The 27,015-nt window shown below is 40.9% G+C and overlaps 1 protein-coding gene across 1 annotated transcript in view; it reads right to left on the bottom strand.

Annotated features, from left to right (window-relative positions):
• The window catches only part of adgrb3 (adhesion G protein-coupled receptor B3), a 232,618-nt gene extending 205,901 nt beyond the window's left edge, over positions 1–26,717 (bottom strand). Inside the window, 2 exon segments of the mRNA XM_061227768.1 lie at positions 23,002–23,770; positions 26,280–26,717. Of these exon segments, the coding sequence (XP_061083752.1) occupies positions 23,002–23,755 (754 nt within the window). The 5' untranslated portion in view covers positions 23,756–23,770; positions 26,280–26,717.
• Between the last annotated feature and the right edge of the window lie 298 nt (positions 26,718–27,015).

The following is a 27,015-nucleotide window of genomic DNA, read 5'->3' as shown; positions in this document are numbered from 1 at the left end:
ATGGCATAATGCATTATTCTATGTGCACCTCGATCATCTACATTAAAAGCAGGGGCTTTTTCATTACAATAAAAAGCTTTCAGAAAATCATTTGACAGTCAACTGTTCCATCCAGACAGCTGTGGCAGTAATGCCGGGGTAGTGGGTAATTTGTCCTTGCGGATGAGAACAGTCTGATAGTCTTGTTGCCATAGGCCCCAGTCTAAGAGTAGCATACATTAACCTAACCTGTACGTGTGCTTTTGCCGGCGATAACACAATAATAAAAAATACAAACACAACATAAAACCAACGATGCCGTGGTGACTCTGAGAGACCGGACAGGCTGCAGCCGTTCCGTACCCATCTGTCACGCCGTCCGCACTGCGAGAGGGAGAAATGAGAAAGATAACACAGCCCGTGACGGGGAGTTAGAGGGCCTGAAGGCCTGATGTCTGCTCCCCGCTGTGGCCTCCGTGCTGTCGGGCCGCGGCCCCGCGCCCTTCAATAAGGCTCTTAACCTCATTTTCTCCCAGCACAAATGGCCACAATGCGAAATTCAGGCCGCTTCAGCTGCCCTGGATAAAGAGTCTCGTATCAATAAATAAATAATGAAAGTGTGAAGTCAACTGAGGAGAGGTGGAACAGGGCCATGCTGATCGGGATTGCACATTTTTTATTCCTTATTTATTTATTAATGACTTCATTGTGTACAGTACTTCATTGGCTTGGCCCCTTTTTATCAACCTTAAAATGAAAGCTCACTTTCTAGTTTCTTCTTCTCCTTCCTCTTCTTCTAACTCCCAATTACACACTGGCATCTGATAACATCCATTTTAACTACGCTGAGCGGAAAGGAGGCTAAGTCTACAGTGGCCTTGGATTAGGCCAAGTTCTTTTTTATTTGCGTACTCTCGTTGTGGTTTGTCCAAATAGCTTTGTTTGTTAAGAAACATTTTGAAGTTGTTTAGTGTTGTTATGGAAACTGTTTGAATAAAACATGGACGGTTACTGTATTTACTCTTTTACATTTCTCCCACCGGCTTCCATATCAAAGCGACTGCTTGTGTGGGACTTCATAAGTTCAAATTTAAATTATTAATGCGCTCATTCCTCCTAAAACACTTTCATTAAATCCCTTTTGTTTTGTCTTCTCTTTTGATTCCCTTTGATCGTGTAGGAATAAAGACATGCTATGGGATATTAACATGCATAGCCAAATACAATTCCAAAACAATAATACTCATTGTTATGAGCATTGAGAGTAATTATTATTTATATTGGAAATATTTTATAGTTAACGACGACAACTACTACTACCATTAATACTACTAGGGCGGCCTGTAGCGTAGTGGTTAAGGTAAATGACTGGGACAGGTCAGTGGTTCTAATCCCGGTGTAGCCACAATAAGATCCGCACAGCCGTTGGGCCCTTGAGCAAGGCCCTTAACCCTGCATTGCTCCAGGGGAGGATTGTCTCCTGCTTAGTCTAATACAGTTGTACGTCGCTCTGGATAAAATGCCAATAATGAGCGTCTGCCAAATGCCAATAATGTAATGTAATGTACTAATAATCATAATAATAACAATAAAAATAATAATAAAATACAGCAGCAAACAGTGATGTCGGAGGCAACCACCAAGGTGTGTTGTCGCACACAGGGGGGTACTTATGAACTGCAAACTTAATCCAGATACCATACCAACTTTGGTGTGTATTGCACGGGTACATCTGTAATAATACATCTGTAATGGCACAAGATTTGACCTACATGGGTCCTTCTTCAATTAGTACATTACAGGTGCTCAAATATCTTTTGCACAATTTATTGAGTCATATTAAATCATCTTTTAGAATATTACATTCATGCTGTGGGTTCCTGTCAAATTTCATATGATTTGGCCGATGCAAATTAATATTTTGCAGTGCCATATTGCAGTGGATAATATGGCAATCTATCATCCCCTGATGTATTGCTGCTATCAACGTACATTTGTGGCCGTGCACATATTTTGGGTGCGGTCAGGCATTTTTGCTAAATGTAATTTACAGTCCTGTGGCCATCTGTTGACATATTAAAATGTCCTTCGCAATTAAACACAGCGACATGCTCTGCCATATGAGAAAAACCACATCTTCAAAAACCACATGTTCCACTGCTGCAGGAAAACACCCAGCATGTGAAAAGGACACACGTGGACTATAAAAAAATAATTCCACTCATACAGTAAAATGAGTGTGGAAAAAGGTAACCTATTCGTGTTTGGTTTTTTTACACGTGAAAACGTGAAAGGTCACATGTATAGTGTGGGAGAATCACACAAACCCACACACTACCGACTGGGAGAACCAGTCAATATGCAGAAATAGCCACTGTGCGGATTGTTCTGCAACAAGCCATTCAGGCCGGCAGTAAAGAGTTTGTCATCTGCTTCGACTCCAGTTACCCCCGCCATAACTATATGTCCCATTTCCCCGTGTGGAAACAAAACTAATTTAGTCCGTTATGAGCATGTGAAAGGGGTGAACATTTTACAAGAGAGAGAGAAGGTGTACAGTAGAAGAAAAACCTTGAAGAACCTTAAACATCCTCCGAGCACATCTGCTGATGTACGGAGGGGGTTTACATTGCTAGCCAGCACGGGCTGGGGGTTGTGATTAGGCGGCTAGACGAGAACTTTGCCGGGAGGCTGAGGCTCTCCCGTCTCTGTGATAGGAATCGCAGCACGCCGTCTTTAATGGCATGATATCATCTCCTCTAAAGCGAGACAGGATGCTGTAGCATGCAGCGGCTGCCAGCCACATCGGTCCTGTGCTTCTGCTGGACACAGTGCCTTCTCCTTGGAAATACACCGTCTGGCCTGTGTTCCCTGTTGCCTCCAGACCTTGTTTGTGTTGTGTAGCTTATATATACACTTTAACTTGACAGAGAAGAAATATGAGCAACAGCGTCTGGAAATGGCATCCCCCTGCTGTGTAAACGTGCTCCTTTAATGACTACCCAAATGGGTTGGAGGACATGTCAGGAAATGTGACAAATATGTAGTGAGATGTAAGGACTTTCCCCCATTTACACTCATTAGAAAGCCATCTTAATTAAAGATTTCAAAGCGGAACTTTTATTCTACTATTACTATGGCATGTGCACGGAGACTACTGTGGTCATGTGGGACTGTTTTCCTTTTTGGATCTTAACCAAATATTTACATATCACAAAATATAATTTTTACATTGCCAAAGCACATTGCTAGTTCTACAGTATTTGCAATTGCTTTGCTTGTTGACTGTTATATTCTGACTGCTGTTTCGCTAGGTTTGGGAGCTACAGACTTACACATTTGCACCTACACAATTTCAGTGAAGGCAAATCTGTGATCTTGTGTTCTGGCTTATATGTGTGCCTAAAATACAAATTTATTTTCATCATCATCCAAATTATGCTATACTAGATATGCATTTTTAACTCATTATTGAATGTCTGAAGGTTTTGGGGACAGTAATTGAAATTAATTAGAATTGAACAGAATGCATTGTGTGTGTGTGTGTGTGTGTTTAAGGTCTTATATATATACTTATGAGGACAGTTTTACCAGTGAGGAACTGAAACACAAATTGGCTCTCACGCTCATCGTGGAGATAGAAACGGCCCCCAGGAGCGACGGTGTGATTGGCCAGCGTTTATCCCAGGTGAATGTTCACAAAGCTGACACGGAAGCCAGGATGTGAAAATGGCAGCCAATTTATGTACCGCCCCTTTAAATGATTGTGAATGCTGTGTGATAAGTCAGCCAGTTTCAGACCTGTCACAGCATACAATGGACGAATCAAGCATTTCAAGCCGCAATTTGCAAGTGTCCCCATGATTTGGTAGCTGGTTAGCACATGTATACTGTGGCTGTCAGCCAACACAGCGGCACTCTTCAATGCCTGGGTGCTTGACTCCTGACAAGAGATGTGTAGGTCAGGTGTTCTGGGAAAACTATTATTTTTGCTTAATATGGAGTCGGAATATTCTGTACTGAAGACGAAATAAATAACACTTCTTGTGGAAGGATTGCAGATTTTAGATTTGCGAGTTTTCATCTATACCCCGCTGAACATTCCGCCGAAAAAAAGAAAGGCTTGTCTAAATCAAGGTACGGCACCGACAGTCAGTGGTTGCCCCTTGCGAGACAATTTGTTTTTGTTTCACACAAAAACTTGAGAAACCAAACAGATTGATTGTAATCAGAGTCCTTGCATTATGCATATAGGGGGTGATGAATGAATCTCATTTATATGAAAAGACGGAACAGGCTCTCTTTATCTTCAGAGGCTCGTTAGTCACGAGGGCTCAATCACACGGCCCACCTTCCCTTTTGAAGTAAAAAAAAAAGATAAATACAAGGAAACAACAAGAACACGACAGTCATGTGCCTCTCTTTGATTTGGACTGTCAGCTCATGAATGGAAAAGGACTGGGAAATGGATATGAATATGAAAATGTATTCTCTCATCTGCACGTTATTATCATGGTAATGCCTTCCTGTAGCCCAGTGCGTAAACACTGCGTCTCAAATTCCTTACAACTATTCCAAGGGCGAGTCGGGTAACAAGGCCGGACGGCAGCATATATGTAAAACATACACAAACAAAGTTGGATTCACGCATTTTAATTTTTTTCTAATGCAGCGCAACACTTGCTTACCTCTTTTAATCTGGTTTCTGATGCAGTTGCCACAGAAACACATGTGTATCTTGTCTTTAATGTGAGGCGATGTTGGCTCAGGTGGTAAGAGCAGTCGTCTGGCAGTTGGAGGGTTCGATCCCACCCGTGGTGTGTCGAAGTGTCCCTGAGCAAGACACCTAACCCCCAAATGCTCCTGATGAGCTGGTTGGTGCCTTGCATGGCAGCCAATCGCCGTTGGTGTGTGAGTGCGTGTATGAATGGGTGAATGAGAAGCTTCAATTGTACAGTGCTTTGGATAAACCATTTACCATGTAATCCTCCATGGGCCTCATAGGCAAATAAATCTGTCAAGAAGCTCAGAAACAAAAACATTAACATTGAGTTTTAAAGGGGAAATTTAGCTTGCCCAGAATAAGTTCTGAATTTAAATCTGAAATTAAACAACATAGCGGTGGCACGGATGGTGCAGTGGGTAGCACTGCCGCCTCACAGCAAGGAGGTCCTGGGTTCGAATCCCCGTCGGCCGGGGCCTCTCTGTGTGGAGTTTGCATGTTCGCCCCCGTGACTGCGTGGGTTTCCTCCGGGTACTCCGGTTTCCTCCCACAGCCCAAAGACATGCAGGTTAGGCTGATTGGAGAGTCTAAATTGCCCATGAGTATGAGTGTGTGAGTGAATGGTGTGTGTGCCCTGCGATGGACTGGCGACCTGTCCAGGGTGTGTTCCTGCCTTTCACCCAATGTATGCTGGTATAGGCTCCAGCCCCCCTGTGACCCTGTTCAGGATAAGCGGGTTAAGATAATGAATGAATGAATGAATGAAATAATATAGTGTCATATTAATATTAATAATAATAAAAGCACACAGTGCACAGACGTTCACCCTGGTGACCAAAAATAAGGACCAGGAGGGTTTCCCATGACAGGTCACCGCTAATCAACACGCACCTCATCCTCACATTAAACCAGTGTAGTGCAGGAGTGTTTTTATCTGGGATGTGATACAATTGACACACTTTTGTCAGCTTCATTTCGAAGCTCTTACTGGTGCATTCTGTAGTCCGAGCAGCCACACAGTCTATCAAGACCGTGACAGACAGCACATTACGGATGACTGATGAGAAGGGTCCTGACGCAGTATTGAGATAAGACAGTGTAACACACTGCAAGTCGCTTTCTAGTTTAATTTAATGTTTTACCAAATTGGTAATACATGGAATTCGCTAGGTATAACCATATATAATCATTAGTTAGTGTTAGTGATATCATGAATAAATTAATTCAGAAATGTAGAGCAACCTGAGTGTTTTAGAAAGTGTGGTCGCTGGCTGGCAGTTATAGCACTGAGTAAGCATCACCGCCTGCTTGTCACTTTCCAAAAGTTCAGCTGTGTTTTCTGTCAATGCGGTTAATTAGCTGGATTCTCGCTAAAGATTATGAATATGTACTGTATGTGGCGATGTTGATTTACCCAGTGTGGCCCATGGTATGCTGTTTCTTAGCTACTATTGCCAAAGCAACCAGCCAGACATTCAATTGGGTTTGGTGATCTGCTGTTAAGCATTTATTTTTTTATTCAAAGTTTTACCAATGATTGATAGGAAAGGTATTGAGTGCTAATTCAATCTTTATTTCAGTAATGAACATGATTTTTCAGTTTATTAAATGTTACAAGGTACAATTGCGGAGCTATATTAGTGCAGCCCGAACAAGCAGTTGTTCAGCATTCTTAGTCAGAGACTGGCTACTGGCATATCTGCCAAAACAACGACCAGATGTGTTTCAGCATCTGTTAATCGCAAATGCTCCCTGCACTAAAAGTTTATTGAATTATTCTTTATTCATCAACATACTTAAAAATAGATTTGGCAATTTCATCTTTCATCTCACAGTTGCATTAGCACAGGATAGCTACAGTGTCATTAGCTTAGCAGTAACATCTGTGATACAGAGACTGTTAGGCAGAGAAACAACTGCATGAATATGTAAGACAACTCCCCAGAATATGTATAGTTAGTACAGGCAGGTGAACCAGCAATCTCAGTGTTTCTCTATTTCAACAGCTGGGTAAGGAAATTCAGTACATTACATAGCCATAATCCTACGACATTTTCTCTCTCGCAACACTGCGAGCATCTTTGTTTATGCTGAAGACTCGACCTAATCATCACTCGCACAACTGCACTCTCAGTGTTTGCACTCTCAACCGTATTTCGCTTGTATCTGTATGTTGCGACATGCACTAGCTCCCAAGTGCTGGAATGACCTCCCCATCCCCATAAGAACTGCTCACTCGCTGCCCATTTTCCACCAGTCTGAAGACTGACCTTCATGCTGTACCTTAACACCTCTACGGGAGTTCCCTAACCTAATGTCACTAGTTTTTCACTTGTCTACCTTTAGCTAGGACTTTTGAATCTGTATTTGTCTGAAGTTGTAGTTGTCTTGGTTTAGAAGTTACAGACTTGACCTACCTACGTTGTGTACTGGACACATATCCATGGCCTTACAACAAATCATATACAAATTGTACCTTATCCGACGTGTTCAGTTGTTTGTTGTATGACCTTGATATGCACTGTTTTGTATGTTGCTTTAAATATAAGTGTCTGCTAAATAAAATGTAATGTAATGACATGATTGTGTTAGCTGGTCATATACTGTATACATACAGAATTGTGCAAAAGGCACATGTAAAAAAATCTGTAAAGCAACAATGCTTTCAAACACAATTAAGTGAACAGTTTTAAACAGTTAAAAATGATTATTTGTTGGGACCACCCTTAACCTTTAATAAATTCTCCCAGGCACACTGTCCTGCAGTTTTGAGAAGATCAGTCGGTGGGGTGAACCAACCATACTGGGGAACTTGCTAGTTCTTCTGCACACTTAAGCTGTCTCTCTTGCTACTGGCTATCCGGGTAATTCCAGTTTTTATCTGAAAAGTGACCTGTTACTTATTATGTTACTTTATTTAAAGCAATGCAAAAATGTCACTGTAACATAAAAAAATGTATACATACAAATAATCTAAAAATATCTGACATTTATCAATTCATGAATGATCTAATTAATTTCATTATCTATTGTAATGGCCTTTTTATATATTTTATACAAACATGGGATTCCATACATGTGATGTATGTCTATTTTCTAAAATAAGATAAAATGAATAAACTTAACAGTATGAATATAAGGCCCTTCAGTGGAGGACGCTGTTCTTTGAGGCCCAGGAGAACAGTGTGTCCAGCGGACTTTGTGGCAGGTTGTAAAGGTGGGAACGAGAATGTGCAGTGTGAAAAAACCTGGGCGATGAGCGATAACAGATCAGTGTGTGTGAATCTCCACATTGTGCCAAATCTGGCAAACGGGATGTTGGGAAATAAAATAAAATAAAATAAAAGATTTCTGACAAAGAAGTGGCAAAGCATAAATTAAACAATTTCACCTTTATTAGATACATTTAGAATACTATTTCTCCTACCTGATCCTGGAGGGCCACCGAGTCTACTAATCTTTTACTGTTCTTTCTCCTTAAAATAAGCAACTGATTCACACCCAACAACAAGGTGAGGCAAGTTCACTGTCCCATAAACTACATTCATGGAGAAATGAAGTGTTAAATCACAGATAATTGCACACCTTGCAGCCCTCCATGACCTGGGCAGAGACTGCTCACCGCTCTAGACTCTAGACAGCAGGAAAAATTGATCATATATACAGTACAAAGCTAAATGGCTTGTTTATCTCAACAAACATTCTTCTGTTAGTACGTGTTTCAACTAAATAGCTGTATAGATATAATACAGATATTGATTTATGTTGATATTTATATGCTAAAATACTCTTATTGTCTTTGTCCAGCCACGTTAAATAGGATGCAGCAATCATTTGTTGTTTTTTTGCTGCACATAATTCATGCAGTGTGTGTGTGTGTGTGTGTGTGTGTGTGTGTTTGTGTGTGCAGCCGCAGGTAAATGTGATTGCTCTGTTATCCCTAAAGAGGGAAGTCATGTCAGCACTCATGTATAATAAACAGACTCATAAATTGAAATATATCACTGGGACTTGTAATTTAAGAGATCAATTTGCATTATAATCTGGATTAAAGACAGCGTTGGCAGTAATTGCTCTCAGAACCGGCACAGCCACAACACTGTGGCTCCTTGAAAACTCTAGATTTGTTCTGCTGCTGTTTGAAGAGTCTTGCTGTGCCGAATACTTACAACGGGGTGGTCACAGGAGAGAGGACGGTGGATGAAAGACTTCAGAAAACATAAGGAAAAACGTCAGATAAATAATGGAGCATAAATATTAATGAGGAATTTATCACAATGCTTAAATGTATGGCATGATTCATATGGTGTGCTGGGAACACTCATGGTTTAAAATATAACATTGAATTTACAAAACATGATTGTATTGGAAGCGTTTGGATGTCAGGAGACGACACTGCATTGTCCTGGTAGGCCAAGGGAGGACCTCTACAATGAGGAAAAGCACACAGGCTCCTGCCGGACAGATAAACGATGGGAATGTGCACTTCAACCACATTGTTGAAGTACAGAGTACTCAGTATTTATTTATTTATTCTCTTCATTCCATGAGTGAACACGGAGCTGACAGGAGCAGGCTCTCACTAACTGACTGGGGAGGTTTCAGAACAAAAATGGGTTTAAATAAAAATAGCTCTCCACTCCTCAAAAGCTCCCAGATTACGGACCTCGGCAGATGTGTTGGTGCATCTGTTAAACTCAAATGCTCCCCACTCCAGACTTCATTGGATTATTCTTTATTTATCGACATACTTAAAAATAGACCGTACATCTTTAAACATCTAGATCTTTGCAGGGAACATTTTCAATTATTTAAACACATTAATAACCCCATTTCCTGATTATGTTTTCCTTCGCATTCAGCCTACAAAGTTTGTTACAAAAATTTAATGTTGAATAATGTATATACGCTCAGTGAGCACTTTATTGGGTATTTATTAGAATCGACTTATTTTCTGCAATTATTGGTCTTCCACTGCTGTAGCCTATCCACTTAAATGTTTGACGCGTTGTGTGTTCAGAGATGCTTTTGTGCTGTTGTAATGTGCGATTATTTGCGTTACTGTCACCTTCCTGTCAGCGGTCAATCCTGACCTCTCTCATTAAGAACTTCTGCTCACTGGATGTTTTTTTGTTTTTACTCACCATTCTCTGCAAACTCTAGAGACTACTGTGCATAAAAATCCCAGGAGATCAGCTGTTTCAAAGATAATCAAACCACCCTGTATGGCACCAACAATCATTCCACGGTCAAAGTCACTTGGATAACATTTCTTCCACATTCTGACATTTGGTCTAAAAACTGCTTGACCTGAACTTCTTGACCACGTTTGCATGCTCTTATGAATTTAGTTTCTGCATTTAGTTAACAAGCTGGTGTACGGGTTCATTAGGATGGTAAATATGCAATCAGTTACTGGTTGGCAAACCATATGAACATAGCAGATACAGCACATACACAGCGTGTTCATATCATACTCCATATAATTACACGTTAACCTCCTCTGATAAACCCTGAGTACAGCTCACGCAGCGAGATCCAGGGGTTAGGGATGAATCGCTTGCGTGATCAGACACAGGTAAAGCATTTCTTAAATCTCCTTAGGCCTACCCCAATCACAGATCTGAAATGATGTCGGCAGCCATGAAGCACAGATCTCAAGAGTCCTTTTTTTATGTTCAAAGGCCTTGAATCTCCAATCTCCATCATCTTCATAACAGCCTTTTGAGAGCTGCAAATGATAGCCACTCATGGCTGCATTTATCTTCCGAGGATGTCTACCGAAGTTAAAACACCAGTTTTATCATTCGTTCGCCGTGCTCCGTATTGATTCACTTTGATTTGTAGCTTGTCATACAACACTAAGCATAACATATGGTTGTTCCTCTGCACAATTTCAACCCATCTCCTTTTGTACAGGAAAGACATGTACACTTTAAAAAAGAGGTCAGGTAAAGAGAAATTTGCCTGCAGAATGGATCTCACGACATCCCACAACCAGCCCCTTAAACAGCACTACTCTTTTAAACACACATCTCCATTTTTTATATGGCTTTTTCTTCAATGAAAGAGAGATTTTTTGTTATAGTTCTGGCAATATTTTTTATAGTTCTAAGGAACTGCCAATATGAACTACCGACACACATATATATGCGAAGGATAATGGAAACTGAAATGTATCAGCAATAAAACTTTGCTCTATTTTCAAACAGAAATGCACTCATTGAGCAATTTATTAGACTTATTTTTTAGACTTAAGTCTTCTGCTGTTGTAGCTTATCCACTTAAGATGTTCTCTTCTGCATACCACTGTTGTAATGTGTGTTTATTTGCGTTACTGTCGCCTTCCTCTCAGCTTCTATCAGTGTTTCTGAACTGCTGCTCACTGGATGTTTTTAGTTTTTTACACCATTCTCTGTAAACATTAGAGACCTTTGTGTGCAAAAATCCCAGGAGATCAACTATTTCTGAGACGCTCAAACCACCCCATCAGGCACCAACAATCATTCCACAGTCAAAGTCACTTAAATCACATTTTTCCCTATTCCGACAATTGGTCCAAAAAACAGATGACCACATCTGCATGCTTTTATGCATTTAGTTGCTGGCACATGATGAACATAACATACCTAAATAAATGAAATAAAAGTGTAAAACGTCAATGTCATTGATGGCATTACATAACACCCCATAGATTTCGTAATGCAATCATAATGCAATGCACTTCTTGCCTTTGGCATGAATCACAACTATCCTAGCCTCTCTTACAGATCTAAGGAAAATAAGGTCAAGCGTAATTGGACATGCAGCCCCTATAATGCATACTCATCAAAGCACTTTAGTCATGATTTTAACTCACACAGCACCACAGCACAGGATACCTTGGCAGCCATGCAGTCAAGCTGGACTTACACCGTAATAAATAAAAAAAGGAATAAAATAATTTGCTGGCCGTACACACAGGTCTGGGTATGGCATTCTTTCCTACGGGCTGTAAACACAGTAGTGAGCTGCGGAATCAAATCATGCCTTTATTTTATCATCCAATCTCAGTTTGTGTTGACAACAAACATGAAAATTGTCTGCTAGATTCTTAATGGCAAACAATACATTTTATAAAGTTGCTCGCCCTCTGTATCTCATTCTGAAGGATTTATTTGACTTAGACTTAAAAACCTGGCTGACTTTTGCACAGTCCTTCCTGAAATAATTCGTATATTGATATAAACTGGCATGTAATGCTGGAATTGTGTTTGGGGGATCTCATAGAGAGAATTTCAAGGAAGAAAAATGACCCACAAATTGATAAATGAGAAGCCATTCATAATACACTGTCATCTATGCTCACGCAGTGAAAACGTGTTTCATCTTAACCTGTCGTCTGTGTCACGCAGTGCACCTAAGTGAACCATCTATCAAACCAGGCAGGTAAGACTGTCCCCATTAAAGAAAGGTGTTTCTATGTTTAGATCAGCCATCACGATTATCGCTGCTGTGCGAGTAGCAACACCTTTCTTTCGACCTACTGTTTACCAGCTGACGATGGTTAACTCACTCATTCTGATATATATACAGAGTCCATTTGTCTTTTCACTTTGACACGCAACTAGAACATTCCCACAACACAGTACAACCTTAAGGCCTCTCCAAAAGACTATGGATAGGCTACATAATGCAAACTTTCCGTTAAGTATCTGTATTTCCTGTTTCATTTCTGACTAAAAACCCTGTTGGGCGATAATTGGAGATTCATGTTAATATTCTATCCTATGCTGATACGCTGTAAAATGTTTGCTATATCCAGAATGGTCAACGACAGTGAAATGTAAAACCAATATTTTAGTTTGATTATGTCACCTTTTCATGGAAAGAAATATGAATGGTCTAATTGGAATATTAGTGCAGTCATTAGTAATAACATTATTGAAGTCTTCAAACAGGACATCTTGATGAGCACATTTTTTTGATCTGATTCCTGTTTTTAAATGCTCGAGATAGATTTTGAGCCGTAATTCAAATAAGTGGCATGTAAAGACCATGGGTATGTTTTCCTCATTAGTACTGCAGCACTGCCTGGGAATCCATAAAATCGATTAAATCGATATCCGTCTCTTGTTAAAAAAGGTCCGTATCACCACATCAAAGATACATTTTGCAAAAAAAAAACAAAAAAAAAAACATATTACCCAGAGCCGTTACACCATTAATTACACTGAAATTGATTAATTTTGCCACCAAAGCAAATACAGAGCAGTTGGCATTACTTAATTAGCATCTTGGAGCAGTTGGGAGTTTATTTGCTGACTGGCAGCTTAGCACCTTTGAACACACCATTTAAAAATGATGCTATTGCTGTTTTTAGATTTATAAAAGGCAATACTGCTTCATCGATGTACTTACCAGACCCAATATTGCTGAAGCCAGTGGCAGACATAACTTTCAATCATAATTTAATCCGCAAAAAGTGCTATGAGAAGAAATTATGGCATGTGATTTAGAGTAGATCTATCCATGTACGGCAGTTGGATTTGAAACTGTTTATGCATTTTACAATGTTTATTTACATTGAGCTCTGTGCCTGGAATTTATTCCTTCATGAATAATTTAGGAGATGTGTGATTAGTTGAGATTTTCCAAAGTTCAGGCTTATACTTGGCAAACAACCATCTAAAAAAAGACAGGGACATTTTCCAAAAATAATTGGGCGCATACACTATGTGGATATTTTTTTGCAACTGACTGTTTAAAAATAACATCATGATGACCTTAGTTTATTACCATGACATTTACCTCTCCCTTTTAAATGAGCCTCATGGCCCAATTTTTGCTTATTCCTGGTATGGCATTATTTTGAAGCAAATTTTAATACATAAAAAACATATGAAAATAAAGCCTTTAGATTGGAACAAATGCCTGAGGCAATCTAGTTCTTTCTAAAATATGTTGATATCTAATGATATAATTAGGAGGTGCTTGTGCATGTGTAAAGCAAATATTTAACGATTTAAATGTCCACAAGCTTGCCCCTTCCTAGAGTTCATGAACATATTAAGTAGGGGTGAGCCGAGCATTTGTTTCAGACGAGTACTCGTAATGAATGTTGTACGAGTGACTGGATTCATTATCCGTTATAGGAGAATTGGCCTGCTTTATTTGGCCTATATTTATTTTTTACATTGGCTTCTGTAGCTGTACATCATCGTCGTACATCGTAGATTAAGGATATAACAAATTAACTAGTATCTTGTCATAGTGTGACCAGAGGTGCGTTCAAGATCGCAAATGTTAGCAAACATATGAAAACTTTTTTCTGGTCGCCACCAAAGTTAGCTATGTTAGCCATCTGCATTATTTGATTTATGTAACAAACTGTGATAATACTTTAGGAAAACGTGGGTGAGTGTCTAAAGGGCAAGTGTGATGGCTACGCGGATAGTGGTTCTGATACGAACGGGCAGGCGCCTCAGCCCAAAGCGTTCCTTGCAAAATTGTCCACACATGTACACACATCGTTTTAAATAGACAGTGTGTATTTTTAATTAATGTTAAGATTAACAAGATAAGGATTTAATAGAGATCTACCTGCATAACAGAGTGAAAAACTGTAGTAGTTGTGCTTCAGGTGAAAGTCTTTTCAATGTGCCGCAAATCGCACTATAGTACAGGAGACTGTTTAAACGACACCACTTCTGGGTTATGTCATGCCCACTTCCGAGTATGAGTAACAGATACGGATAATTGAAACGGATACGAGTAATGCAGTACTCGTTCACTCCTAATATTAAGTAGAAAAAAGAACAACAAACAATGACATAAATATATACAAACTACCAAAAGAGTGAATATGGTTCCATACTCATACATTTTTCATAAATTAATTTATGGTGGAAAACATGGCAAAAAACGAAATCTATTTGAATCAGCACCGTGTCATAAACATGACTTTTTTTAAAAAACAGCTATACGTACATGCTAATATGCTATATATAGCATGCACTGTGACCTGTGGCTGATGTGAGGATGGAGGACTGATAGCCAAGAGAACCGGATGATCCTTCACCCCAGTGGCACCCAACAGATGCCGTGCTGAGATGTGGCAGCTCACGGAGTCTGCTCTTGCATGAGAAACAGGGAAGGAACGCAGGAGAGACTGTTCGTGAAGCGAAGGCTAATTTAGTCATCCAGCGCAGCCCATTAAGCTGTGAAGCTAGCAGTCACTGATTGTGTTCAATTATGTGTATCCCCCCCACCACCCCCCAGGTGCTATTAATAACTCTTATGATGCATGGATATTAACAATGGAGTGCCGTTGGGAAAGTCTAAACATACCGCGGGAAGGATGGATGGCGCGGCGGGCTTCCGGAACAATCCGAGCTTGCTCCAGGACGGGAGAGAGACGCCCGCGGGGTTTGAGACAAACTTTGCTTCATTCCGTCGGCTGATCCGTTTGCTCTCCTCTCAGGAGCTCAGCTGTACGTTGTTGCAGGCGGCCATGTTGGCTCGAGGTTTCCGCGGTTGTGAAAGGCTCACGGGATGAAAGGCGAAAGCCTCCAGCACGGCGTATAAGCCTGCATGGCGCACACGGCCGTGAGGGCGGGGTGATGTCACACGCTAGTCGCTAAAGGCCACCGCTGTGCGGTTCTGTACAGGGCCAAAGGCTGGCCTACAACCCCACCGCTGTGCGGCTCTGCAGAGGGCCAAAGGCTGGCCTACAACCCCACCGCCGTGCGGTTCTGCAGAGGGCCAAAGACTGGCCTACAACCCCACGCTGTTTAGGAAATTCTATACGGACTGTTGTTATCTGATTCTATGTCTTTATGAATCACAAATACTATGTCTACATTTGCATTGGCTGAAAGCTTCAAAAGACAGGAAATTAAATTGATCGGCCCTAACACTAATGCTGACTAATCAGCCCGCTATCCATCAAGGTGCTACCGCACTCAGTGTAATCCATTCGCATCATACTGAAAGAAAATAATTCATAAATAAAATAAAAAATATGTAAAAGCAGGCGGTGATAATGCAATAAATGGAGAAACAGACAATTAATACTGAGGGATCAATGTCCAGCTACAGTTTATTAGACGATGAAATGAAAGATGAAAAAAGTCTAAATGTCTGTCTGGAACCCGAAATGTTGTGAAATGATGTGTCATGCGGAGGATGTGCAGGCGCTGAGTGCCTCGCTCTCCGAGCGGTGAGCTGAATTCTGCGGAGCAGGTCGGCAGGCTGACAGGGCCCTGGGGTGGATTAGAGCTCTTAGTATGCAGAGGAGAGGGTGAGGGAAGAGGCCAGTTTGTGGAGGAGGACAGCAGACATTACAATGCCACTCAAAGCCTTTTTCATTTCCTAACACGCCCCACTGCGACTTTCACTCCCATCCCGGTCAGTGCCTCCTCCATCTCAACTTGCTGATCCGGGATCAGCCTACCCAACTCCAAGTCCCAGCGTCCCACTGCGTAGGACAAACAGCTGAAACAGATCCAGGATCAGCTTACTGAACTCAATACCAGCATCCCACTGCATTGGGCGAACAGCTGAAACTGATCCGGGATCAGCTCACTGAGGTGAATCCCAGCAGCCCACTGCATTGGGCGAACAGCTGAAACTGATCCAGGATCAGCTTGCTGAACTCAATCCCAGCATCCCACTGTGTTGGCCGAAAAGCCCAAGTATATCTTTTTGTATATCCTTTACAGCATGACAGAATGTGAATACAATAAACCCTTTTAATAACCTCTTGTCTGTTGAGGGAGGAGAGAAAGAAGCAGACTAGCTATATATTAAAGGAGTACTATGTGTCTATACAGTTTACAGTTGTCAGGTACACTTGTGTTTTCTTGCCAATGGGGTTTTACTGTATTAAGTCGCAAAGCTGCGTAATGTCAGCTTGTGGTAATATTTGTAAATGGTTACGTGGTGAATTTTGAGAGGGACAAAGTAATTTGATTGGAGTCAATCCTCTATATTTTCAAGAAAAACACACAAGCTATCATCATTCAATAACCAATTAAAAAACACGCTTTATGAGTACAAAAACCAATAAAAAAAAGTATATATACACTCAGTGAGCACTTTATTAGGTCTTTTTTAGACATATTTATATATGACAAGATATAAGTCTTATAAAGTCTTCTGCTGCTGTAGCCTATTTGACTCGTTGTGTGTTCAGGGAAGCTGTTCTGCATACCACTGTCATAAAGTGTGGTTTTTTTGTGTTACTGTCACCTTCCTGTCACCTTCGACCAGTCTGGCCATTCTCTTCTGACCTCTCTCATTAACAACGCATTTTTTCCTGCATAACTGCTGCTCACAGAATTTATTTTTTGTTTACGCATCATTTTCTGCAAACTTTAGAGACTTTTGTGCGCAGAAATCCCAGGAGATCAGCAGTTTGTGAGATACTCAAACCACCCCGTCTGGCACCAATAATCATTCCACGGTCAAAGTCACTTCGATCACATTTCTTGTGACAGTTGGTTGAAAAATAGCTGAACCTCTTGACCATGTCTGCATGGTTTTATCCATTTAGTTGCTGCCACATGATTGGCTGATTAAATATTTAACAAGCTGGTGTACAGGCCTACCTAATAAAGTGGTCATTGAGTGTATGTCCTAAGGAAAAAAGTAATATATACTCATTTCAACTAGTAATGATATCTGCATTAATAATAACCAACAATAATACTAATAATAATATTATAATAATAAATTCATATAAATTATTTATAAAGTGACATACCAATAAAATATAGTAGTAGTAGTAGTAGTAGTAGTAGTAGTCGTAGTCATATTTGTGATACATCTACTACTGCTACTGCTACTGCTACTACTGCTGCTACTACTGCTGCTACTACTACTACTGCTACTACTGCTACTACTACTACTACTGCTACTGCTACTGCTACTACTACTGCTGCTGCTGCTACTGCTACTGCTACTGCTACTGCTACTACTACTGCTACTGCTACTACTAGACTGCTAATATGTCTGTCTGGCATGTTACTATTTTAGTAACCATTTAGCTATTCAGCTATTTAATCATTTAGAGAGTTTGGTGCCTTCGGCAATCATCAACTTTATCTAAAATGAACAGGGTCACTACAGCACAGGACACAATGTCCAAAGACATCCCCTCCCCCTGCGACATCACCATCAGGAGAGAGACTGCGCAGCACAGACTGCTGGGATATGGAGTCCCTGGTCTGATTACTGCCAGCAGTGTCTATCAGGAATTCAGGCCGTAATTGCAAATATATGTGTATATAATTCAACAAGTTACACAAAGTCAGTCAATTTACTTGAAGGGTCCAACATAAGAGCTATATAACTGTAACTATATAACATAAGCAGTATATCGCACATCCATAACCACTACAAAAGCATTCATAGATTCATATGTCAATAACCGCAAATTGGTGTGTTTTAAAGGCAGATTTTGGATTTTGGATTTTAGGGTGTAAGTAAGAAAGAGTGGAGAATACATGTTGTTTTTGGCTTTGGATACCATCCCCTCCCCATTAGAATAAAAAGTGAAGATTGTATAAATAACTCCTCAGGTAAAATCAGCCCAATTAACGTGGTCTCAGTCAGTCAGTTTGACCCTGCTTAAACTGCTTCAGCACTGATCTGCCACCACTGGAGCAAAACAAGGTAGAGGAAAAAAAGATCTTAAATCATACACATTTCAATATATTCACCCAAGAGCATTTATTATAATGTGGACCCCAATGGCTGCCGATTGTGTCTAAGTAATCTGTGGAAGTTTAAAATGACCCCATGGGACATTTAGTACATATGTAACGTACAAATATAGTCACACGTGAAAAAGGGGTTCTTTGGCTTGATTCCATAGACGAACCCTCTGTCATAGGTGTGAAGTGTGAAAGCTCCCAGACAAGGAGCCATGTTGCCTGACAAAGAACTCTTTAACTAGAGAGGGTTCCTCTATGGCATCGCAGGGAACCATTTCTTTTAGAGTGCACAGTCAAAATTAGATTGGTCGAATGATTGGTTCATTCGGGGACCCAGCACTGAGTTTAGCTGTCAAACCTGTCTGTTGGGACGTGTTCACTTCAGGATGGTTTCCAGAGCTAGAGTTTGACTCCCTGCTTTCATCTGGCCAGCTTACACTACGTGTTCAATTATTGCACAATGCATTTCACACACACACGCGTACAATCAATCTCATTGCTTTGGCATATCAAATAGTAGCTGTATTTTAATTGGTGAATATGTGCAAAGTTGAGGTTCTCTATAATAGTAATAATAATAGTATTTGTGTTTCTTGTTATTTTGTCCACATAAGATTGTGTGAGCCTACCAGTAATAGGGCCAGCTAATGGTCATTGTAGTATTGTAGCTAAATGTGTTGTTGTCACCTTATGAGTACTGGCCCAATAAACACATGTTTTCTGTCTGATAGTAAGACCTAACAAAGGGAAAGATAATGGCAAATATACATTTCACAATTGTTTTTCAACCTACATGGAGATTTTTCATTTTCCATCAAATTAAAATGAATAAATAAAGGCAGAAATGATTAAGCCCTACATGAGACACCATGGGAAACACTAAGCCATCCGCCATTTTGCACTATTAGCCCAGAAAAGAACTCCAGTGCGATGGATCCACTAATGCGTCAACGGCTGAACGGTTGGTAATAATTGGGCTGATATTACAAACACCATTACAGTCAAATGGCTTTATTCAGTAGAAATTGCCTTCGGAGCTACCTTCAGCACTCGAGAGCTGTGGTCAGGGCAACGTTCAGCACAGCAAAACGTAGCAAGACGTTTATTTAAACAGAAACGGAGGCGTGTTGAACATCGTGTTGCAAACCGTGGGTGGACTGACTGACATAGTACGGTTTGCTCCTATAGCTTCTCCAAGCTTTAAAGCATTGGCCTAAGTCATTATTGATTCAGGCTACACACCCACCGAACGGAAGCAAACACACCTTTTCAGATTGAACATGCCCCAGGTGTTAATCACACATTATTATCTGCGTATATCTCAATGCATCTGAACTGGAGGGTCCACCTTCAGTGCCTTCGAGTCGTGGAAACGCTGCATGAATGTTATCTTTGTCGTCTCGACTCATCGGGAAAACGAGTATTCATTACACTTTACCACGCATTGTTCATTCGTTTTCGGAAGCCAGCCAGCTGCCATGGCCGGATATTTAAATGAAATTAAGACCTTGCCTTGTCAAGGGTGAGTGACTCCCTGTCCCTCAGCGAAAGCACCCGACCCACCGCTGCTACACGTCACAGCGGGTAGACTCTTTTAAAACAGTGGTTACGCACTAGTTATCCAGACGAAAATAGACTTTACCTTCTACAGCAAAAAACAACAAAAAAGCTTTCAAGAAAATACATAATTAAATAAATAAGCCTGACTCTCTTAAACTGATATAAACATAAACATAGAATAATGTTTGGACTAACTGACTACGAGTGCTGGCAAGTCTGAACCCACATCAATGGAATAGGTACAACACATAAATCATTTTGAAGTGAATATTCATGTTTGCATTTATTGCGAGGGTGAGTGTGTGGGTACACAGTGTGCTCAAAAATGACAAGAATAATGCATTCCCCTCGTTTCATGGCGAAGCTCAATGTCGGTTTGACCGGAAATTTCTATTGCCTTAACTAAAGGGCAGTTTGACCGAGGAACTCCCTATCCCCTTCATTAAACTGCAGTTGACGTTAAACTGTAAGGTCTTCTTCCCAAGGGAGGTCTTATTCAGCTGCACGACAGTAATCACTCGGCGAGCGTGACCATATTATTTATTTATTTAAATGCGCGATTCAAGATATCAGTCACATCAACACATTCGTATCCGCAAAACTCCACAAGTTATTCCCGTACTATTATTATTTTGAATCTCTGTGTTTTGCGCAGTTTTGCGCTTGGCTCCGAGTCCACACCAGCAGGCCGCTTTACTGACAGTACTGACAGTACTGACAGTACTGGGATAAGCTCCTCCCCTGCGTCAGTGCGTCAGTGGCCACTGCAGGCCGCTGTAAACACAAACGCCGGGGGAGTGTGTGTGATTGCGCCAGATGACCCCGTCAGACTGAGCCAGGGGTAGTGAAAAACAGGGACTGCAGTATTCCACTTCAGAAAAGATACCAAACTGCTGATTACGGGAAAGGGAGAGGTTAGAGATCGCTGCGCCCAACCAGCTTCCCACGTGTGGGTGCGTGGTCTGCAATCATTTATTTAGCCTATTCATTCATTCATTCATTCATTTGAACTGTGATAGCTTAAGTGTAATTTGAACCGGGGATAACATATTAGGCCTATTTGTTTTTAATGGGTCTAAATCGAATAATGAACAAGCTTAGAACATGTCTTCACTCCTACAAGAGTAGGCTATGCTTTGGCGATAGGCCTACTCTCTAGTATAGCCTACTTTACAATACATTAAATATATTTAAGTATAAAATGAAATAAACTCTTGCAGAGTAGGTCAAAATATGGCCCCAACTGGACTCAATTAGAGTTAATTTCCTGTGCTATGCACAATCACAGAGCGCTGAACTCTTCATCAAAGAATGGGCGTTTTGATGATAAATCAATGGCGTGTTTCTGGTCAATATCCCCACACGTTTGGACAAGTATTGAGTAAAAGCGACAACAAAAACATTGTTGTGGGCCCCTGACCTTAAATCAAACTGATAGATATGTGTATATACACTCACTGAGCACTTTATTAGGAACACACCTACTTATTCATGCAATTATCTAATCAGCCAATTGTGTGGCAGCAGTGCACTGCATAAAAGCATGTAGATACAGGTCAGGAGCTTCAGATAATGTTCACATCAACCATCAGAATGGGGAAAAAATGTCATCAAAGCGACTTTGACCGTGGAATGATTGTTGGTGCCAGACAGGCTTGATTGAGTATCTCAGAAACTGCTGATGTCCTGAGATTTTCAGTACAACAGCTTCTAGAGTTTACAGAAAATGGTGCAAAAAACAAAAAACATCCAGTGAGAAGCAGTTCCGCAGGCAGAAACACATTGTTCCTGGTCAAAGCTGGCCAAAATGAGACAGTAACACAAATAACGAGGCGTTACGACAGTGGCGTGCAGAAGAGCATCTCTGAACACAACGCATCAAACCTCTAAGTGGACAGGCTAAAGCAGCAGAAGACTTAAGTCTAAAAAATAAGTCTTAAAAAAGTACCTAATAAAGTGCTCACTGAGTGTATATTGGTCTGCAGAATCCACAGCTTAATATGAAAATAGTCAAAGCGGTCTGTATGCCAATAATATGCATGATCAGACACAGGCGTGCGTGGCACTTGATTGTTTTCAACAATTACATCTACAGTCAGTTGCAATCCACTTGGACACGGCACAGAACCATGTCAGCGTCACAATGCAAGTGCCAATTTAGTCTGCAGGGCAATTTGTTTTGCTATACAGCTCTACAGAATCTCGCGTGGCCTACTCGTGCACACAGGCATAGCACATAACAGAAAATATAGACTGCAATGTCTCTTATTCAGTGCCGAGGAGCGAGTCTAAAAAAAATAGGCTATTCTGTATTTATCAATTATGTTCATTTAATTAAGCGCCAAATCTGCTGGACTACAGAAAATAAGATCCGTTATTTATAATAACGCACTTTACAAAGCATGTTGTAGTTGTATTGAATCTGGGCCATTGCGTCACAGAGCTGGTGGTCGTTACAAGACAGAACGGCAACATGTTCTTTGCTCGGAAATAATTAAGCATCTTCTTTCCATAAACGTATTCGCCCGTACTGATGTTGTGTAACAATAGACCTAGCTGCTAACTAAAGAATGAAAAAACACCCATACTGCATGAGCATCGGTTTTAGATACTAAGAATGTCACAGAATGTACAAGGGAAGGAAAGTTAGCCTCATAAGACACGGCGGGGGCTGGGGAAAGAGCTGCCGCTACATGCTTTATCATCGCATGTGCTAACATGCCAATCAACATCAAATACAAACATAATATAACATTTACATTCAAAAGGTTTATATTCAGCGAGCTAAACTGTGCAGGACTGTTGAAGGAGTCTGTTATACGCCCACTCCTCTTCTTGACGAGGCCTTTGACAGTTTCACTCTACGAGAGACAATTGCGTTCTTTGTTCCTCAGTTTGGAAGTAGAGTCATTATTGGGAAAGGGGGGTAGGGGAGGGGGGGTTGAAGCGTTTTAAATGACGTGCACAGTTAAGTCAGACAATAAACATTTGTTCCTCACACAAACACACATTGCCCGAACGAGAGGCAGAGAAAGTACTCACCCTCCTTCGGGGGCCGTTTTGCTTCAGCGCTTAAGTTGCAGACCTGCGCAGTCCGGAGTTGCGGAGTCAGACACGCTTCCGTTTGGGGATTTAGAGGCAAGACAACATTGTTGAGCACGAGCGCATTTTCCGACTCTCCGTCGCCCAAATGCTGAGGGCAGGTGCATTTTGTATAGACTATTCCACACGATTCCGCCGTTCCCTTCTCCGTTTTAAGGCAGTTCTCCAACCAAGTGCACAACACCTGACAGCCGAACTGACTGGGGCTGGCCTTGTTCAAAACCAAGAACTCCAACACGGATTTTTGCTCCTCTTCCGTTTTCTTTTGTATCAATCCAGTATAATCGAAAGGAAACACCCGGCGAAGCTGAACAAAATTCTTGTCGTACTGCAAAAATATATAGACATTCTTGGAATCACACACGTACACTATGGACTCATTGCTTCTCAGTAGCTCGTTGATCTTCTCGTGGGAGAAGTGGTCAAACTGGTAAGCCAGCAGAGAGAAGTTTGCGCAGCTCAGATCACGCTTGTACAATTTCAGGTAGATGCTGTATTTGGTAGGATCGGGGTTCTCCAACGTCCAAGTACAGTTTGTGTAGTTCTTGGGAAACATTTCATTCACCGAATAAGATCCATAGATAACCCCCTTGACCAAAGTGGAACACCAGAAGTCTTGGGCACCAGTAAATCCAAACATTACCAGGAGATAGGTGGAAAATATATAAATCAACAGGTTACGAATAGCCTTCATCCTATGTCATTTGGCCTGCAAAAGGGAGATAGAAAAGCAAGTAACACACTAAGGGATTTACAAGCAATACGCACAGACGTCCTTCTGTAGGCCATTCAACCTGGTGCTCCTTTAACCAGATCACCAACGAATGCATGTACAATTTATGTCCTTAGACAAACGACTATGTTACAGATCCACAGCCCAAATCATCAATTCATCAATTACTAGACAGAATATATTACTGGGTCGCAGGTAAGCTGCGGTGTAGCAGAACCCAACGTTTCCCTTTTCCCTCCGAAGGAATAAAACTAATTTTGGGCAAACATTGCCACCTTGTGGTTTCAATCTAAAAAAAAAAAAAAAAAAAAAAAACGATTACAAACCATTTTCAAGAACTCCAGACAAGAGATCAATATAGCTTGTTTCACTAAATTATTTGCCCCACTGATTTTTGTCTGAAGGGCACAAACATGCCACCGGTGGGGGAGTAACGTATTTGCGGGCTACCGTTTGTACAGGAGGACTTTATATAGCAAAGAGTGTGGTTTTTAAAGAGCGTTTAAGGAGAATTTTGACTCTATATAGTGTGTGTGTGTGTGTGTGTGTGTGTGTGTGTGTGTGTGTGTGTGTGTGTGTGTGTGTGTGTGTGTGTGTGTGTGAAAGAGAGAGAGAGAGAGAGAGAGAGAGAGAGAGAGAGAGAGAGAGAGAGAGAGAGAGAGAGAGAGAGAGAGAGCTTTGGTGATGAAATACACCTGCTGTCTTATTTGAATGCAGGGCAATATCGACAGTCGCCACCACTGGACCCGGGCAAAGATGTTTTATATGGAATTATATGGGCACTATTATTGTACATCACTACAAATATACCCACAGCATATATTAATTTATGTGAAAAAAAGCTAATTAAAATAAAAAACGTGTATACAATTAGGGTTTACGCACACAGTAAAGATTTATTGTTGGTTATTTGCTTGGCTTGATACATGGAAGCTAAAAACACTACTTTCACTCTAACGTTTCCTAATTCTGACGGTGTGTAATAACACATAAATAATACTACTACTACTAATAATAATAATGATAATAATAATAATAATAATAATAATAATAATAATAATAATAATAATAATAATATTAAAGGAATAATTATGGATCCAAACTTGGCTTTCGAGACAGACGTCGGTTATTTCTTGCTGCAATGTACGAACCACCCTCAACCTGTGTCTTCACGAAAATTTGAAAAACTGATCTTGCTCTTCCATTGCTGATATTTAGGAGCACGTCTCAGACAGTCACCAAGTGGACCCTTTCACCGAGTCGGGTGCTAATTCACGCCCAGAATCCCCCTTCCACACACACATACACACACACGCACACACACACACACGCTTACACACACACACACACGCGCGCACTCTTTTTTAATAATGGGACATGTTTCATCATTAACAGGTAGCTCATGATATTCGTTACTGGAGATCATTCAGTCCGATAAATAGATTTGGACTAGTACCATAATTTTTCCGAAGGGGTGGGGGGGGGCAAGAATTAAAAAGAGAGAGAGAGAGACAGAGAGAGAGAGAGAGAGAGAGAGAGAGAGAGAGAGAGAGAGAGAGAGAGAGAGAGAGAGAGAGAGAGAGAATGCGATGTCCTGATTGCATTAATCCTGCGGGCAATGCAGCTGTAGTGTCACTATGTCGTGTAGGCGTTGAAATTATGTGTAAAGAAGGTGTCTTAGGGTTCAGACATTCAAAAAATTGAGAACTGAGCATTTTTACAGGAGGCACAAGTGTTTGGCTGGAGTGTAATGATCTACATTTGGTATCTCTCGCGTTCCGATATTACGATGCAGACTGATTCTCGTCTTTATGCGAGAGACGCGTTTTATATGGGACGCAACACGCAGCCTCCCAACACATTCTGACGAATCCATCAGTTGCGCTTTATCACTTCGTGCAATGAGAATCGGAAGCTAGAATGCTCCTTGAAACTACTGCGACATTTTAGCAACATTGAAATTGTGTACGTGGGCATAGCCTAAAGGAAATCACACGAAAACCACAGCTAAATGAGAACATGGTGAATGGCTGAACAATATATTATCACAGATAAGTTATATGGGGGAAATACGTATTAAAATTATGAAAAAACGAATTCTGGCTCGGGATTATTGAAACCTAGTCGGCGCCAGAACTCCATTCTTAGCTGTTTTTTATATATAAAACGCACAGAATTTCACCTCTTAACTTCCCATTAACCCTAGAATAGTGTATGACTCCCATACACTGCATCGCCATAGTTTAAAGCTATTCGCACGAAACACTGAACAATGCAACACGGAAATGTTTCTGTGTTACATTTTAATGTTAATGCAATACGTTAACTTTCCAGCTAAATGCCAGAAACCGACACGGTGTGTCTTAGGCACTTAGTCTATTTCAATCTCCCAGGTCTCCGATTGCTCTCAGACACGATGCAGTATAATAATAATAATAATAATAATAATAATAATAATAATAATAATAATAATAATAATAATTACCTTACACTCCGGAAACTATGGCTATTTTTCCAACATACTTGCACACATCCTTCAGAAATAACAACAAAATGTGCAGCCTTCTTGCGAATCAATACTTCCCATTGCCCACGATTGAAGTCCAGTGCAACAAGACGGTCAATAGACGAAAAAATACGTTAGAATCCAGTCGGTCTCATCGCGCTTCTTTTTCCCAGGGAAAAAAGGGAAACAGTTCGAGCGAACGCCACGCCAATGCCGCGATAAAAAGAAATACAAAAGGATAGGAAAGCTATTTACTGCGCCGTGAATTAAAGTAAGCAGAACGAGAAAACACAGGGTTGCACCAAAATACCCGAACAAAATGAAAGTGATGGTATCAAGATGGGTCCTCTACCCCAGCTTCTCCTCTCTCCGGAGATATTAGAGACAGGCAGCAGGTAGACAAAAAATCCTTAGCTGATGGAGGGAAGATGTTTGAATACTGAGTATAGGGAGAGATAGGAACCGCTCTCTCGCTTGCTCGCTCTCCCAGCTTCAGCACTGGGGCTGCAATATCACGTCACAGCCACTAAGATAAAGCACGTATGGACGTTTTTCCCTGCGTCTGGTACCACTTTTCCCCCCTTTGCCTTGCATCCAACGCCTTCATTTCATTGAAAATCAAGGCAGAGGGATGTTCAACTGAACTGGACCCTCCGGTTTTACATCCTCCTCGACTTATCACGTCGAACCAGCACTTTGTTCGCCACCTTTTCGG

Source organism: Conger conger, chromosome 18, assembly GCF_963514075.1.
Source record: "Conger conger chromosome 18, fConCon1.1, whole genome shotgun sequence".
Taxonomy (NCBI): Eukaryota; Metazoa; Chordata; class Actinopteri; order Anguilliformes; family Congridae; genus Conger; species Conger conger.
Note: the sequence above shows the minus strand (reverse complement) of the source record. Positions and strands in the feature narration are given on the sequence as shown.